Source organism: Drosophila miranda, chromosome XL (assembly GCF_003369915.1).
Source record: "Drosophila miranda strain MSH22 chromosome XL, D.miranda_PacBio2.1, whole genome shotgun sequence".
NCBI classification, from domain to species: Eukaryota; Metazoa; Arthropoda; class Insecta; order Diptera; family Drosophilidae; genus Drosophila; species Drosophila miranda.
In genome coordinates, this window is record NC_046673.1 from 9,569,984 (window position 1) to 9,586,587 (window position 16,604).

Below are 16,604 nucleotides of genomic sequence, written 5' to 3' on the forward strand. Positions count from 1 at the left end.
ACAGTGTTTAAGAAACTTTCAAATCTACATTGCCCATTCGTTAGAATGTTTTGACATCCCAGGCCCCAATGAATGGAGAAACTAGTCAGTCTCTATTTGAAAGCTATCTTACCGAAATTTCGCATTTTATATTATTTTTTTTTACAAGAACCACGGATGCTTATCGGTTTCGCGATATATGTAGAGAAAAAAAATCAAATGCGTGAATAGGTCGAAAACATGTCAATCTGAGAGTAGATTACTTATGTTTCAAATCCCCTTGGAAAACAGAAATGTAATGCAAATTAAAGGAAATAGTGTATACAAATGCCAAAAAAGAGCCATAACGGAAGCGAAAAAATATTTTGAAAATAAGACGGTATATTTTTAGGGTCCCACTGACTCTCTCCTGCAACGAAAAAATGAGTCGTAATTTTGAATGGGCTATAAAAAGGGGTAGGAACAACAGGCAAAACCAGCCAAGGCAAATTGCAAGGTTCGTACGAACCTCACCTCGCGTATGACCACAATATACCTTGAAGGCAAAGCGGCTTTTAGTCTCCAAGGTATGTTAAGCAAAAGGGGTGAATTTTACCTTGCCATCCGTTGCACTTTCAGTGGCGTTTTGCCTATTCTATCCTATTTTGTACAGCAATTTCCCAGCGAACCAGGGTGACCGCTTACGATATTTTTAATACTTTTATATATATTTTGAAAATTTTAATTAAAAAACGCAATTTTTCGGTAAAAACAACGAAATAATGTCCTACCAGCTGTACCGTAATACCACCCTGGGCAACACGTTGCAGGAGAGTCTAGACGAGCTGATCCAGTACGGCCAGATCACGCCAGGACTGGCCTTCAAGGTGCTCCTCCAGTTCGACAAGAGCATCAACAATGCCCTAAACCAGCGCGTAAAGGCGCGCGTCACCTTCAAGGCGGGCAAGCTGAACACCTACCGTTTCTGTGACAATGTCTGGACGCTTATGCTGAACGATGTGGAATTTCGCGAGGTGCACGAGTTCGTCAAGGTGGACAAGGTGAAGATTGTGGCCTGCGATGGCAAGAGCGAGTTCTAGCACTGTCATTGGCCAGAGAATATATTTGTATTTGTAAGATTTATATTTGTTAAGAATCCTTTACATCCACCATTGGTGAAGAGTAGACGACCATGCAAACCTATCAAGAGTCCCACCTCGACCCACAAAAGCAACACCAGTAGAGGGCCTTGGTCGTCGAACTTTAAAATAAATATCGTGAAAATTGAGCAGACGGTATATTTACGGCATTTCGGTACATAATCAATTCTTCAATCTATTAAATTTCAATGGTATATTTAAGAACACATACGTAGGTTTTTTTATGAATTGTCGTTCACAAATCGTACTTGTAGAAAATGAATTCATCAATAGGATACAATTATTTGGGCAAAGCTGAGAGATCTATATATTAAGTAAAATTCGACGGAATATCATAATGGAGGATAATATGGTTTCATTTTCATCCATTTACCTGAAATAGTTGAACTATTTAAATAAAGGGGCTGAAGTGGGCTAAGTTTGATTTTTTATCATAACGAGACTCCATTTTTTTTGTTGAAAAGCAAAAATAGCAATCACCGTAGCAGGAAAACAAGTCAAGTATTTAAAACAAGCCAGTCAAGTAGCAAATTGATTTATCAATTGGGAAAAATTATGTGGGCAGGGCTGAGAGATCTAGATAGCTAGTAATTTTCGACGGAATATCAAAAACGAGGAATATGTATAATAGAACTTGAGTTCATCAGTATTTTTACGGTATATTTTAAAAATGAGACGGTATATTTTGGTATATTTCTGAGGGTCAGAAGGTATATTTTTTCAATAAGTCCGCGGTCACACTGCAGCGAACGGCAATAGCGAATAACGAGTAACGGAGGCAGGCAGCATGAATAACTGCCGTAGTCAGGGAATTATAGAGGCAGAATAAATAACTGGCGTAGTCGGCATATAAATAATTTAAATAACTTTTTGAAAAATTTACATTTAAAGTTGGCGCTTACCTGCAACCAGATGGGCAGCAGCCGCTCCAGGTCTGGCACCCCTATTTTGCCATATCAGTTCTGTACAACACTGCCCTGTGAGTGTTCGGTTTTTGTTTGACCATTTTCGCTAAAACCTCTTTTTACGCAAAATGCAATAAAAGCAAGTATTAAAAATACACCAGTTATATAGAAAATTGATTCATCAATCGTATAAAATTATGTGGGCATGCCTAAATGTGCTATATAGCTGAGAATATTCCACGGAAGATCAAAAACGAGGAATATGTATAATAGAGGTGGAGAACTATCGATAGTAGGCGCCATCGATAGTGGACGATAGTATTTTCAAAACCATCGATATTGGTCGATAGTCGTAATAAAAATGAGTGTTTTTAAAAGTGTAAAAAGACGGTTGATTCGATGCTAAAAGCATTATTACAATTCTAAATGCAATATGCGGTCCAACTAGAAGCTAAAAATAATAAAAGTTAAAAAACTCTGTATATTGTTCATATACTTGGGTCCATAACTTGGGAATATTTGATAAAGCCTTCGTTCTCAACGATACTAAAGGGCTGCACATCTTTTGCAACCATCTCTGTTAAAACTTTATCAATGTCTTTTTTCCGGTTGGAGTTTGCGTCATAAGCAACAGCTCTTTTAAAATACGACTCTATTGACCGCATACTCGATCTACAACTGCTGCTTGTAGATGCAATGTTTTCGCTGGCAGTACAAGCATCTGCAGCTGGTATGCCGGAATCGGGAGTATGGCTCCTCAAATTCGGGTGGAACCTAGCTAGGTGGTCATGCAAGTTTGAAGTGTTTCCACTGGTCTTATACTCCTTGTTGCAATTTAGGCACTTGGCGAATTTCCTGTCATCAGACCTTTTGCAATACTTCCATACATCCGAAATTTTATTTTTCTTCGTCTTTGTCGATTTTTCGGTCACAGAACTTTTTTCGCTGTCGGTGCTGCTGCACTCGCAATTCGCTGCAGAACTGCGACGTTTGCCTTAAATTAGTCAAAAATTTCGTACAAATACTTTCTAATATCTTGCGAAGCGTATTACCTTTTTGAAAGAAGCGAATTTTGAATAAATGCGCACAAATTTTCTTTGCTGATGGGTAAACCATGCTATCGACCACTATCGAAACATTGAACCATCGATAGTTTAGTACCGCGATAGTGCCTTACCATCGATAGTGTCGATAGTGCCATCGATAGTTCTCCACCTTCTACTATTATTAACAATATTATTAATAACATTCATGTGAAACGTCGTGTTCCAGTGCAAATACGGCTGAAAACCATTCCGGTGACATTAGAAAATATTTAGAGTTCCAGGTAAATATGGCCGTTGATTAGAAAGTGCAGTAGCCACCCCGAAGAACCTTTCACCTTTACCCCGTTTTTTTCGGCAATTTTTTTTTTAACAATTTACAACTCAGTTACAAAACTGAAAACAAAACAAAACTCTTGGGCCGCCCTACCACCCCAAAAAAAACCAACCCTCCAAGGGCAGAACAGCTGCAATGCCATCAAAAACATCGACTTTGGGTGTGAAGTTGGTCAGAGTCGAGCGCCCGTGTGTCCGTTCCAATTATTGTATTGCAAAAACGCTGATTAGAGGGAAGACACTGCACCACACCGTGCCCCTACCCGCCCGCACACCGCACACCAGCCAGCGGCACAGACAGTATTTCGTTGCTCTGTGAAACGCTCATGTGGATTCGTTTTATTGGTGCTCACAAGTATCGTATGATAATCTCCGTTCTATTGTTGTTCTTGTTGTGCTTTTCCGCGGGCTTCTCGCACACATCCGCATGCACAGTACACGTACGCAGCGCATGTGGGAGCTCTGCATGTGTGTGTTGCTGAGTGGCTGCCAACCTGTCGAAAATTTTCACCATTTTAATTCAATAGATAATTAGAAATATAATTGGTCCCGCATACGTATATTGGAGTGAAAATTGCATACACAATTCACAGTGTGTTTCCGTTGTCGTGGGAAAGTTACGGTGGAGAATTAAGTCCATTCCATTCTTAGTTGCACAGCTTTTTTTTTTTTTTTTACTTTCCGATCTGGCAACGCCTGCATGCGCGGTTTTTCTGCGAAAATCCGAAACCAAATTGTAGTAGGCCACGACAATTACCAGGATTACGATATCGAAGAATCGGTGTCATTAACAGACATTCTCGCATCGAAACTCAAATGCGTGAATAGGTCGAAAACATGTCAATCTGAGAGTAGATTACTTATGTTTCAAATCCCCTTGGAAAACAGAAATGTAATGCAAATTAAAGGAAATAGGGTATACAAATGCCAAAAAAGAGCCATAACGGAAGCGAAAAAATATTTTGAAAATAAGACGGTATATTTTTAGGGTCCCACTGACTCTCTCCTGCAACGAAAAAATGAGTCGTAATTTTGAATGGGCTATAAAAAGGGGTAGGAACAACAGGCAAAACCAGCCAAGGCAAATTGCAAGGTTCGTACGAACCTCACCTCGCGTATGACCACAATATACCTTGAAGGCAAAGCGGCTTTTAGTCTCCAAGGTATGTTAAGCAAAAGGGGTGAATTTTACCTTGCCATCCGTTGCACTCTCAGTGGCGTTTTGCCTATTCTATCCTATTTTGTACAGCAATTTCCCAGCGAACCAGGGTGACCGCTTACGATATTTTTAATACTTTTATATATATTTTGAAAATTTTAATTAAAAAACGCAATTTTTCGGTAAAAACAACGAAATAATGTCCTACCAGCTGTACCGTAATACCACCCTGGGCAACACGTTGCAGGAGAGTCTAGACGAGCTGATCCAGTACGGCCAGATCACGCCAGGACTGGCCTTCAAGGTGCTCCTCCAGTTCGACAAGAGCATCAACAATGCCCTAAACCAGCGCGTAAAGGCGCGCGTCACCTTCAAGGCGGGCAAGCTGAACACCTACCGTTTCTGTGACAATGTCTGGACGCTTATGCTGAACGATGTGGAATTTCGCGAGGTGCACGAGTTCGTCAAGGTGGACAAGGTGAAGATTGTGGCCTGCGATGGCAAGAGCGAGTTCTAGCACTGTCATTGGCCAGAGAATATATTTGTATTTGTAAGATTTATATTTGTTAAGAATCCTTTACATCCACCATTGGTGAAGAGTAGACGACCATGCAAACCTATCAAGAGTCCCACCTCGACCCACAAAAGCAACACCAGTAGAGGGCCTTGGTCGTCGAACTTTAAAATAAATATCGTGAAAATTGAGCAGACGGTATATTTACGGCATTTCGGTACATAATCAATTCTTCAATCTATTAAATATCAATGGTATATTTAAGAACACATACGTAGGTTTTTTTATGAATTGTCGTTCACAAATCGTACTTGTAGAAAATGAATTCATCAATAGGATACAATTATTTGGGCAAAGCTGAGAGATCTATATATTAAGTAAAATTCGACGGAATATCATAATGGAGGATAATATGGTTTCATTTTCATCCATTTACCTGAAATAGTTGAACTATTTAAATAAAGGGGCTGAAGTGGGCTAAGTTTGATTTTTTATCATAACGAGACTCCATTTTTTTTTGTTGAAAAGCAAAAATAGCAATCACCGTAGCAGGAAAACAAGTCAAGTATTTAAAACAAGCCAGTCAAGTAGCAAATTGATTTATCAATTGGGAAAAACTATGTGGGCAGGGCTGAGAGATCTAGATAGCTAGTAATATTCGACGGAATATCAAAAACGAGGAATATGTATAATAGAACTTGAGTTCATCAGTATTTTTACGGTATATTTTAAAAATGAGACGGTATATTTTGGTATATTTCTGAGGGTCAGAAGGTATATTTTTTCAATAAGTCCGCGGTCACACTGCAGCGAACGGCAATAGCGAATAACGAGTAACGGAGGCAGGCAGCATGAATAACTGCCGTAGTCAGGGAATTATAGAGGCAGAATAAATAACTGGCGTAGTCGGCATATAAATAATTTAAATAACTTTTTGAAAAATTTACATTTAAAGTTGGCGCTTACCTGCAACCAGATGGGCAGCAGCCGCTCCAGGTCTGGCACCCCTATTTTGCCATATCAGTTCTGTACAACACTGCCCTGTGAGTGTTCGGTTTTTGTTTGACCATTTTCGCTAAAACCTCTTTTTACGCAAAATGCAATAAAAGCAAGTATTAAAAATACATCAGTTATATAGAAAATTGATTCATCAATCGTATAAAATTATGTGGGCATGCCTAAATGTGCCATATAGCTGAGAATATTCCACGGAAGATCAAAAACGAGGAATATGTATAATAGAGGTGGAGAACTATCGATAGTAGGCGCCATCGATAGTGGACGATAGTATTTTCAAAACCATCGATATTGGTCGATAGTCGTAATAAAAATGAGTGTTTTTAAAAGTGTAAAAAGACGGTTGATTCGATGCTAAAAGCATTATTACAATTCTAAATGCAATATGCGGTCCAACTAGAAGCTAAAAATAATAAAAGTTTAAAAACTCTGTATATTGTTCATATACTTGGGTCCATAACTTGGGAATATTTGATAAAGCCTTCGTTCTCAACGATACTAAAGGGCTGCACATCTTTTGCAACCATCTCTGTTAAAACTTTATCAATGTCTTTTTTCCGGTTGGAGTTTGCGTCATAAGCAACAGCTCTTTTAAAATACGACTCTATTGACCGCATACTCGATCTGCAACTGCTGCTTGTAGATGCAATGTTTTCGCTGGCAGTACAAGCATCTGCAGCTGGTATGCCGGAATCGGGAGTATGGCTCCTCAAATTCGGGTGGAACCTAGCTAGGTGGTCATGCAAGTTTGAAGTGTTTCCACTGGTCTTATACTCCTTGTTGCAATTTAGGCACTTGGCGAATTTCCTGTCATCAGACCTTTTGAAATACTTCCATACATCCGAAATTTTATTTTTCTTCGTCTTTGTCGATTTTTCGGTCACAGAACTTTTTTCGCTGTCGGTGCTGCTGCACTCGCAATTCGCTGCAGAACTGCGACGTTTGCCTTAAATTAGTCAAAAATTTCGTACAAATACTTTCTAATATCTTGCGATATTGATTACCTTTTTGAAAGAAGCGAATTTTGAATAAATGCGCACAAATTTTCTTTGCTGATGGGTAAACCATGCTATCGACCACTATCGAAACATTGAACCATCGATAGTTTAGTACCGCGATAGTGCCCTACCATCGATAGTGTCGATAGTGCCATCGATAGTTCTCCACCTTCTACTATTATTAACAATATTATTAATAACATTCATGTGAAACGTCGTGTTCCAGTGCAAATACGGCTGAAAACCATTCCGGTGACATTAGAAAATATTTAGAGTTCCAGGTAAATATGGCCGTTGATTAGAAAGTGCAGTAGCCACCCCGAAGAACCTTTCACCTTTACCCCGTTTTTTTCGGCAATTTTTTTTTAACAATTTACAACTCAGTTACAAAACTGAAAACAAAACAAAACTCTTGGGCCGCCCTACCACCCCAAAAAAAACCGACCCTCCAAGGGCAGAACAGCTGCAATGCCATCAAAAACATCGACTTTGGGTGTGAAGTTGGTCAGAGTCGAGCGCCCGTGTGTCCGTTCCAATTATTGTATTGCAAAAACGCTGATTAGAGGGAAGACACTGCACCACACCGTGCCCCTACCCGCCCGCACACCGCACACCAGCCAGCGGCACAGACAGTATTTCGTTGCTCTGTGAAACGCTCATGTGGATTCGTTTTATTGGTGCTCACAAGTATCGTATGATAATCTCCGTTCTATTGTTGTTCTTGTTGTGCTTTTCCGCGGGCTTCTCGCACACATCCGCATGCACAGTACACGTACGCAGCGCATGTGGGAGCTCTGCATGTGTGTGTTGCTGAGTGGCTGCCAACCTGTCGAAAATTTTCACCATTTTAATTCAATAGATAATTAGAAATATAATTGGTCCCGCATACGTATATTGGAGTGAAAATTGCATACACAATTCACAGTGTGTTTCCGTTGTCGTGGGAAAGTTACGGTGGAGAATTAAGTCCATTCCATTCTTAGTTGCACAGCTTTTTTTTTTTTTTTACTTTCCGATCTGGCAACGCCTGCATGCGCGGTTTTTCTGCGAAAATCCGAAACCAAATTGTAGTAGGCCACGACAATTACCAGGATTACGATATCGAAGAATCGGTGTCATTAACAGACATTCTCGCATCGAAACTCAAATGCGTGAATAGGTCGAAAACATGTCAATCTGAGAGTAGATTACTTATGTTTCAAATCCCCTTGGAAAACAGAAATGTAATGCAAATTAAAGGAAATAGGGTATACAAATGCCAAAAAAGAGCCATAACGGAAGCGAAAAAATATTTTGAAAATAAGACGGTATATTTTTAGGGTCCCACTGACTCTCTCCTGCAACGAAAAAATGAGTCGTAATTTTGAATGGGCTATAAAAAGGGGTAGGAACAACAGGCAAAACCAGCCAAGGCAAATTGCAAGGTTCGTACGAACCTCACCTCGCGTATGACCACAATATACCTTGAAGGCAAAGCGGCTTTTAGTCTCCAAGGTATGTTAAGCAAAAGGGGTGAATTTTACCTTGCCATCCGTTGCACTTTCAGTGGCGTTTTGCCTATTCTATCCTATTTTGTACAGCGATTTCCCAGCGAACCAGGGTGACCGCTTACGATATTTTTAATACTTTTATATATATTTTGAAAATTTTAATTAAAAAACGCAATTTTTCGGTAAAAACAACGAAATAATGTCCTACCAGCTGTACCGTAATACCACCCTGGGCAACACGTTGCAGGAGAGTCTAGACGAGCTGATCCAGTACGGCCAGATCACGCCAGGACTGGCCTTCAAGGTGCTCCTCCAGTTCGACAAGAGCATCAACAATGCCCTAAACCAGCGCGTAAAGGCGCGCGTCACCTTCAAGGCGGGCAAGCTGAACACCTACCGTTTCTGTGACAATGTCTGGACGCTTATGCTGAACGATGTGGAATTTCGCGAGGTGCACGAGTTCGTCAAGGTGGACAAGGTGAAGATTGTGGCCTGCGATGGCAAGAGCGAGTTCTAGCACTGTCATTGGCCAGAGAATATATTTGTATTTGTAAGATTTATATTTGTTAAGAATCCTTTACATCCACCATTGGTGAAGAGTAGACGACCATGCAAACCTATCAAGAGTCCCACCTCGACCCACAAAAGCAACACCAGTAGAGGGCCTTGGTCGTCGAACTTTAAAATAAATATCGTGAAAATTGAGCAGACGGTATATTTACGGCATTTCGGTACATAATCAATTCTTCAATCTATTAAATTTCAATGGTATATTTAAGAACACATACGTAGGTTTTTTTATGAATTGTCGTTCACAAATCGTACTTGTAGAAAATGAATTCATCAATAGGATACAATTATTTGGGCAAAGCTGAGAGATCTATATATTAAGTAAAATTCGACGGAATATCATAATGGAGGATAATATGGTTTCATTTTCATCCATTTACCTGAAATAGTTGAACTATTTAAATAAAGGGGCTGAAGTGGGCTAAGTTTGATTTTTTATCATAACGAGACTCCATTTTTTTGTTGAAAAGCAAAAATAGCAATCACCGTAGCAGGAAAACAAGTCAAGTATTTAAAACAAGCCAGTCAAGTAGCAAATTGATTTATCAATTGGGAAAAATTATGTGGGCAGGGCTGAGAGATCTAGATAGCTAGTAATATTCGACGGAATATCAAAAACGAGGAATATGTATAATAGAACTTGAGTTCATCAGTATTTTTACGGTATATTTTAAAAATGAGACGGTATATTTTGGTATATTTCTGAGGGTCAGAAGGTATATTTTTTCAATAAGTCCGCGGTCACACTGCAGCGAACGGCAATAGCGAATAACGAGTAACGGAGGCAGGCAGCATGAATAACTGCCGTAGTCAGGGAATTATAGAGGCAGAATAAATAACTGGCGTAGTCGGCATATAAATAATTTAAATAACTTTTTGAAAAATTTACATTTAAAGTTGGCGCTTACCTGCAACCAGATGGGCAGCAGCCGCTCCAGGTCTGGCACCCCTATTTTGCCATATCAGTTCTGTACAACACTGCCCTGTGAGTGTTCGGTTTTTGTTTGACCATTTTCGCTAAAACCTCTTTTTACGCAAAATGCAATAAAAACAAGTATTAAAAATACACCAGTTATATAGAAAACTGATTCATCAATCGTATAAAATTATGTGGGCATGGCTAAATGTGCTATATAGCTGAGAATATTCCACGGAAGATCAAAAACGAGGAATATGTATAATAGAGGTGGAGAACTATCGATAGTAGGCGCCATCGATAGTGGACGATAGTATTTTCAAAACCATCGATATTGGTCGATAGTCGTAATAAAAATGAGTGTTTTTAAAAGTGTAAAAAGACGGTTGATTCGATGCTAAAAGCATTATTACAATTCTAAATGCAATATGCGGTCCAACTAGAAGCTAAAAATAATAAAAGTTAAAAAACTCTGTATATTGTTCATATACTTGGGTCCATAACTTGGGAATATTTGATAAAGCCTTCGTTCTCAACGATACTAAAGGGCTGCACATCTTTTGCAACCATCTCTGTTAAAACTTTATCAATGTCTTTTTTCCGGTTGGAGTTTGCGTCATAAGCAACAGCTCTTTTAAAATACGACTCTATTGACCGCATACTCGATCTGCAACTGCTGCTTGTAGATGCAATGTTTTCGCTGGCAGTACAAGCATCTGCAGCTGGTATGCCGGAATCGGGAGTATGGCTCCTCAAATTCGGGTGGAACCTAGCTAGGTGGTCATGCAAGTTTGAAGTGTTTCCACTGGTCTTATACTCCTTGTTGCAATTTAGGCACTTGGCGAATTTCCTGTCATCAGACCTTTTGAAATACTTCCATACATCCGAAATTTTATTTTTCTTCGTCTTTGTCGATTTTTCGGTCACAGAACTTTTTTCGCTGTCGGTGCTGCTGCACTCGCAATTCGCTGCAGAACTGCGACGTTTGCCTTAAATTAGTCAAAAATTTCGTACAAATACTTTCTAATATCTTGCGATATTGATTACCTTTTTGAAAGAAGCGAATTTTGAATAAATGCGCACAAATTTTCTTTGCTGATGGGTAAACCATGCTATCGACCACTATCGAAACATTGAACCATCGATAGTTTAGTACCGCGATAGTGCCCTACCATCGATAGTGTCGATAGTGCCATCGATAGTTATCCACCTTCTACTATTATTAACAATATTATTAATAACATTCATGTGAAACGTCGTGTTCCAGTGCAAATACGGCTGAAAACCATTCCGGTGACATTAGAAAATATTTAGAGTTCCAGGTAAATATGGCCGTTGATTAGAAAGTGCAGTAGCCACCCCGAAGAACCTTTCACCTTTACCCCGTTTTTTTCGGCAATTTTTTTTTAACAATTTACAACTCAGTTACAAAACTGAAAACAAAACAAAACTCTTGGGCCGCCCTACCACCCCAAAAAAAACCGACCCTCCAAGGGCAGAACAGCTGCAATGCCATCAAAAACATCGACTTTGGGTGTGAAGTTGGTCAGAGTCGAACGCCCGTGTGTCCGTTCCAATTATTGTATTGCAAAAACGCTGATTAGAGGGAAGACACTGCACCACACCGTGCCCCTACCCGCCCGCACACCGTACACCAGCCAGCGGCACAGACAGTATTTCGTTGCTCTGTGAAACGCTCATGTGGATTCGTTTTATTGGTGCTCACAAGTATCGTATGATAATCTCCGTTCTATTGTTGTTCTTGTTGTGCTTTTCCGCGGGCTTCTCGCACACATCCGCATGCACAGTACACGTACGCAGCGCATGTGGGAGCTCTGCATGTGTGTGTTGCTGAGTGGCTGCCAACCTGTCGAAAATTTTCACCATTTTAATTCAATTTAGAAATATAATTGGTCCCGCATACGTATATTGGAGTGAAAATTGCATACACAATTCACAGTGTGTTTCCGTTGTCGTGGGAAAGTTACGGTGGAGAATTAAGTCCATTCCATTCTTAGTTGCACAGATTTTTTTTTTTTTTTTACTTTCCGATCTGGCAACGCCTGCATGCGCGGTTTTTCTGCGAAAATCCGAAACCAAATTGTAGTAGGCCACGACAATTACCAGGATTACGATATCGAAGAATCGGTGTCATTAACAGACATTCTCGCATCGAAACTCAAATGCGTGAATAGGTCGAAAACATGTCAATCTGAGAGTAGATTACTTATGTTTCAAATCCCCTTGGAAAACAGAAATGTAATGCAAATTAAAGGAAATAGGGTATACAAATGCCAAAAAAGAGCCATAACGGAAGCGAAAAAATATTTTGAAAATAAGACGGTATATTTTTAGGGTCCCACTGACTCTCTCCTGCAACGAAAAAATGAGTCGTAATTTTGAATGGGCTATAAAAAGGGGTAGGAACAACAGGCAAAACCAGCCAAGGCAAATTGCAAGGTTCGTACGAACCTCACCTCGCGTATGACCACAATATACCTTGAAGGCAAAGCGGCTTTTAGTCTCCAAGGTATGTTAAGCAAAAGGGGTGAATTTTACCTTGCCATCCGTTGCACTTTCAGTGGCGTTTTGCCTATTCTATCCTATTTTGTACAGCAATTTCCCAGCGAACCAGGGTGACCGCTTACGATATTTTTAATACTTTTATATATATTTTGAAAATTTTAATTAAAAAACGCAATTTTTCGGTAAAAACAACGAAATAATGTCCTACCAGCTGTACCGTAATACCACCCTGGGCAACACGTTGCAGGAGAGTCTAGACGAGCTGATCCAGTACGGCCAGATCACGCCAGGACTGGCCTTCAAGGTGCTCCTCCAGTTCGACAAGAGCATCAACAATGCCCTAAACCAGCGCGTAAAGGCGCGCGTCACCTTCAAGGCGGGCAAGCTGAACACCTACCGTTTCTGTGACAATGTCTGGACGCTTATGCTGAACGATGTGGAATTTCGCGAGGTGCACGAGTTCGTCAAGGTGGACAAGGTGAAGATTGTGGCCTGCGATGGCAAGAGCGAGTTCTAGCACTGTCATTGGCCAGAGAATATATTTGTATTTGTAAGATTTATATTTGTTAAAAATCCGTTACATCCACCATTGGTGAAGAGTAGACGACCATGCAAACCTATCAAGAGTCCCACCTCGACCCACAAAAGCAACACCAGTAGAGGGCCTTGGTCGTCGAACTTTAAAATAAATATCGTGAAAATTGAGCAGACGGTATATTTACGGCATTTCGGTACATAATCAATTCTTCAATCTATTAAATTTCAATGGTATATTTAAGAACACATACGTAGGTTTTTTTATGAATTGTCGTTCACAAATCGTACTTGTAGAAAATGAATTCATCAATAGGATACAATTATTTGGGCAAAGCTGAGAGATCTATATATTAAGTAAAATTCGACGGAATATCATAATGGAGGATAATATGGTTTCATTTTCATCCATTTACCTGAAATAGTTGAACTATTTAAATAAAGGGGCTGAAGTGGGCTAAGTTTGATTTTTTATCATAACGAGACTCCATTTTTTTTTGTTGAAAAGCAAAAATAGCAATCACCGTAGCAGGAAAACAAGTCAAGTATTTAAAACAAGCCAGTCAAGTAGCAAATTGATTTATCAATTGGGAAAAATTATGTGGGCAGGGCTGAGAGATCTAGATAGCTAGTAATATTCGACGGAATATCAAAAACGAGGAATATGTATAATAGAACTTGAGTTCATCAGTATTTTTACGGTATATTTTAAAAATGAGACGGTATATTTTGGTATATTTCTGAGGGTCAGAAGGTATATTTTTTCAATAAGTCCGCGGTCACACTGCAGCGAACGGCAATAGCGAATAACGAGTAACGGAGGCAGGCAGCATGAATAACTGCCGTAGTCAGGGAATTATAGAGGCAGAATAAATAACTGGCGTAGTCGGCATATAAATAATTTAAATAACTTTTTGAAAAATTTACATTTAAAGTTGGCGCTTACCTGCAACCAGATGGGCAGCAGCCGCTCCAGGTCTGGCACCCCTATTTTGCCATATCAGTTCTGTACAACACTGCCCTGTGAGTGTTCGGTTTTTGTTTGACCATTTTCGCTAAAACCTCTTTTTACGCAAAATGCAATAAAAGCAAGTATTAAAAATACACCAGTTATATAGAAAATTGATTCATCAATCGTATAAAATTATGTGGGCATGCCTAAATGTGCTATATAGCTGAGAATATTCCACGGAAGATCAAAAACGAGGAATATGTATAATAGAGGTGGAGAACTATCGATAGTAGGCGCCATCGATAGTGGACGATAGTATTTTCAAAACCATCGATATTGGTCGATAGTCGTAATAAAAATGAGTGTTTTTAAAAGTGTAAAAAGACGGTTGATTCGATGCTAAAAGCATTATTACAATTCTAAATGCAATATGCGGTCCAACTAGAAGCTAAAAATAATAAAAGTTTAAAAACTCTGTATATTGTTCATATACTTGGGTCCATAACTTGGGAATATTTGATAAAGCCTTCGTTCTCAACGATACTAAAGGGCTGCACATCTTTTGCAACCATCTCTGTTAAAACTTTATCAATGTCTTTTTTCCGGTTGGAGTTTGCGTCATAAGCAACAGCTCTTTTAAAATACGACTCTATTGACCGCATACTCGATCTACAACTGCTGCTTGTAGATGCAATGTTTTCGCTGGCAGTACAAGCATCTGCAGCTGGTATGCCGGAATCGGGAGTATGGCTCCTCAAATTCGGGTGGAACCTAGCTAGGTGGTCATGCAAGTTTGAAGTGTTTCCACTGGTCTTATACTCCTTGTTGCAATTTAGGCACTTGGCGAATTTCCTGTCATCAGACCTTTTGAAATACTTCCATACATCCGAAATTTTATTTTTCTTCGTCTTTGTCGATTTTTCGGTCACAGAACTTTTTTCGCTGTCGGTGCTGCTGCACTCGCAATTCGCTGCAGAACTGCGACGTTTGCCTTAAATTAGTCAAAAATTTCGTACAAATACTTTCTAATATCTTGCGAAGCGTATTACCTTTTTGAAAGAAGCGAATTTTGAATAAATGCGCACAAATTTTCTTTGCTGATGGGTAAACCATGCTATCGACCACTATCGAAACATTGAACTATCGATAGTTTAGTACCGCGATAGTGCCCTACCATCGATAGTGTCGATAGTGCCATCGATAGTTCTCCACCTTCTACTATTATTAACAACATTATTAATAACATTCATGTGAAACGTCGTGTTCCAGTGCAAATACGGCTGAAAACCATTCCGGTGACATTAGAAAATATTTAGAGTTCCAGGTAAATATGGCCGTTGATTAGAAAGTGCAGTAGCCACCCCGAAGAACCTTTCACCTTTACCCCGTTTTTTTCGGCAATTTTTTTTTAACAATTTACAACTCAGTTACAAAACTGAAAACAAAACAAAACTCTTGGGCCGCCCTACCACCCCAAAAAAAACCGACCCTCCAAGGGCAGAACAGCTGCAATGCCATCAAAAACATCGACTTTGGGTGTGAAGTTGGTCAGAGTCGAGCGCCCGTGTGTCCGTTCCAATTATTGTATTGCAAAAACGCTGATTAGAGGGAAGACACTGCACCACACCGTGCCCCTACCCGCCCGCACACCGCACACCAGCCAGCGGCACAGACAGTATTTCGTTGCTCTGTGAAACGCTCATGTGGATTCGTTTTATTGGTGCTCACAAGTATCGTATGATAATCTCCGTTCTATTGTTGTTCTTGTTGTGCTTTTCCGCGGGCTTCTCGCACACATCCGCATGCACAGTACACGTACGCAGCGCATGTGGGAGCTCTGCATGTGTGTGTTGCTGAGTGGCTGCCAACCTGTCGAAAATTTTCACCATTTTAATTCAATAGATAATTAGAAATATAATTGGTCCCGCATACGTATATTGGAGTGAAAATTGCATACACAATTCACAGTGTGTTTCCGTTGTCGTGGGAAAGTTACGGTGGAGAATTAAGTCCATTCCATTCTTAGTTGCACAGCTTTTTTTTTTTTTTTTACTTTCCGATCTGGCAACGCCTGCATGCGCGGTTTTTCTGCGAAAATCCGAAACCAAATTGTAGTAGGCCACGACAATTACCAGGATTACGATATCGAAGAATCGGTGTCATTAACAGACATTCTCGCATCGAAACTCAAATGCGTGAATAGGTCGAAAACATGTCAATCTGAGAATGTTTCAAATCCCCTTGGAAAACAGAAATGTAATGCAAATGAAAGGTAATAGGGTATACAAATGCCAAAAAAGAGCCATAACGGAAGCGAAAAAATATTTTGAAAATAAGACGGTATATTTTTAGGGTCCCACTGACTCTCTCCTGCAACGAAAAAATGAGTCGTAATTTTGAATGGGCTATAAAAAGGGGTAGGAACAACAGGCAAAACCAGCCAAGGCAAATTGCAAGGTTCGTACGAACCTCACCTCGCGTATGACCACAATATACCTTGAAGGCAAAGCGGCTTTTAGTCTCCAA

The 16,604-nt window shown here is 39.9% G+C and overlaps 4 protein-coding genes and 8 long non-coding RNA genes across 12 annotated transcripts; 8 read left to right on the plus strand and 4 right to left on the minus strand.

The window, feature by feature from the left end:
- The first annotated feature begins 618 nt into the window (after positions 1 to 618).
- LOC117188275 (transcription initiation factor IIA subunit 2) lies at positions 619 to 1,460 on the plus strand. Its single transcript, XM_033391834.1, has one exon. It carries the CDS (start codon positions 741 to 743, stop codon positions 1,056 to 1,058), a length of 318 nt encoding a protein of 105 aa, XP_033247725.1. The 5' UTR covers positions 619 to 740; the 3' UTR covers positions 1,059 to 1,460.
- Positions 1,461 to 3,206: 1,746 nt separating this feature from the next.
- On the plus strand, positions 3,207 to 3,942 carry LOC117188281. Its single transcript, XR_004472540.1, has 2 exons — positions 3,207 to 3,350; positions 3,455 to 3,942. It is a non-coding gene; the product is annotated as an uncharacterized LOC117188281 (long non-coding RNA).
- On the minus strand, positions 3,711 to 4,544 carry LOC108165441. Its single transcript, XR_001775962.2, has 2 exons — positions 3,960 to 4,544; positions 3,711 to 3,896 (listed from the first exon to the last, which is right to left on the minus strand). It is a non-coding gene; the product is annotated as an uncharacterized LOC108165441 (long non-coding RNA).
- A 95-nt stretch (positions 4,545 to 4,639) lies between these two features.
- Positions 4,640 to 5,275, plus strand: LOC117188272 (transcription initiation factor IIA subunit 2). Its single transcript, XM_033391829.1, has one exon. The coding sequence runs from the start codon at positions 4,761 to 4,763 to the stop codon at positions 5,076 to 5,078; it is 318 nt and encodes a 105-aa protein (XP_033247720.1). The 5' UTR covers positions 4,640 to 4,760; the 3' UTR covers positions 5,079 to 5,275.
- A 1,943-nt stretch (positions 5,276 to 7,218) lies between these two features.
- Positions 7,219 to 7,962, plus strand: LOC117188926. The gene is made up of 2 exons (XR_004472985.1): positions 7,219 to 7,371; positions 7,475 to 7,962. It is a non-coding gene; the product is annotated as an uncharacterized LOC117188926 (long non-coding RNA).
- Positions 7,731 to 8,563, minus strand: LOC108164639. The gene is made up of 2 exons (XR_001775882.2): positions 7,980 to 8,563; positions 7,731 to 7,916 (listed from the first exon to the last, which is right to left on the minus strand). It is a non-coding gene; the product is annotated as an uncharacterized LOC108164639 (long non-coding RNA).
- A 111-nt stretch (positions 8,564 to 8,674) lies between these two features.
- On the plus strand, positions 8,675 to 9,499 carry LOC117188925 (transcription initiation factor IIA subunit 2). Its single transcript, XM_033393557.1, has one exon. The coding sequence runs from the start codon at positions 8,780 to 8,782 to the stop codon at positions 9,095 to 9,097; it is 318 nt and encodes a 105-aa protein (XP_033249448.1). The 5' UTR covers positions 8,675 to 8,779; the 3' UTR covers positions 9,098 to 9,499.
- Positions 9,500 to 11,258: 1,759 nt separating this feature from the next.
- On the plus strand, positions 11,259 to 11,991 carry LOC117188998. The gene is made up of 2 exons (XR_004473055.1): positions 11,259 to 11,388; positions 11,492 to 11,991. It is a non-coding gene; the product is annotated as an uncharacterized LOC117188998 (long non-coding RNA).
- LOC117188992 lies at positions 11,748 to 12,083 on the minus strand. Its single transcript, XR_004473048.1, has 2 exons — positions 11,991 to 12,083; positions 11,748 to 11,933 (listed from the first exon to the last, which is right to left on the minus strand). It is a non-coding gene; the product is annotated as an uncharacterized LOC117188992 (long non-coding RNA).
- Positions 12,084 to 12,669: 586 nt separating this feature from the next.
- On the plus strand, positions 12,670 to 13,511 carry LOC108164962 (transcription initiation factor IIA subunit 2). Its single transcript, XM_017300971.2, has one exon. It carries the CDS (start codon positions 12,792 to 12,794, stop codon positions 13,107 to 13,109), a length of 318 nt encoding a protein of 105 aa, XP_017156460.1. The 5' UTR covers positions 12,670 to 12,791; the 3' UTR covers positions 13,110 to 13,511.
- A 1,737-nt stretch (positions 13,512 to 15,248) lies between these two features.
- LOC117188020 lies at positions 15,249 to 15,993 on the plus strand. The gene is made up of 2 exons (XR_004472420.1): positions 15,249 to 15,402; positions 15,506 to 15,993. It is a non-coding gene; the product is annotated as an uncharacterized LOC117188020 (long non-coding RNA).
- On the minus strand, positions 15,762 to 16,335 carry LOC117188018. The gene is made up of 2 exons (XR_004472419.1): positions 16,011 to 16,335; positions 15,762 to 15,947 (listed from the first exon to the last, which is right to left on the minus strand). It is a non-coding gene; the product is annotated as an uncharacterized LOC117188018 (long non-coding RNA).
- Between the last annotated feature and the right edge of the window lie 269 nt (positions 16,336 to 16,604).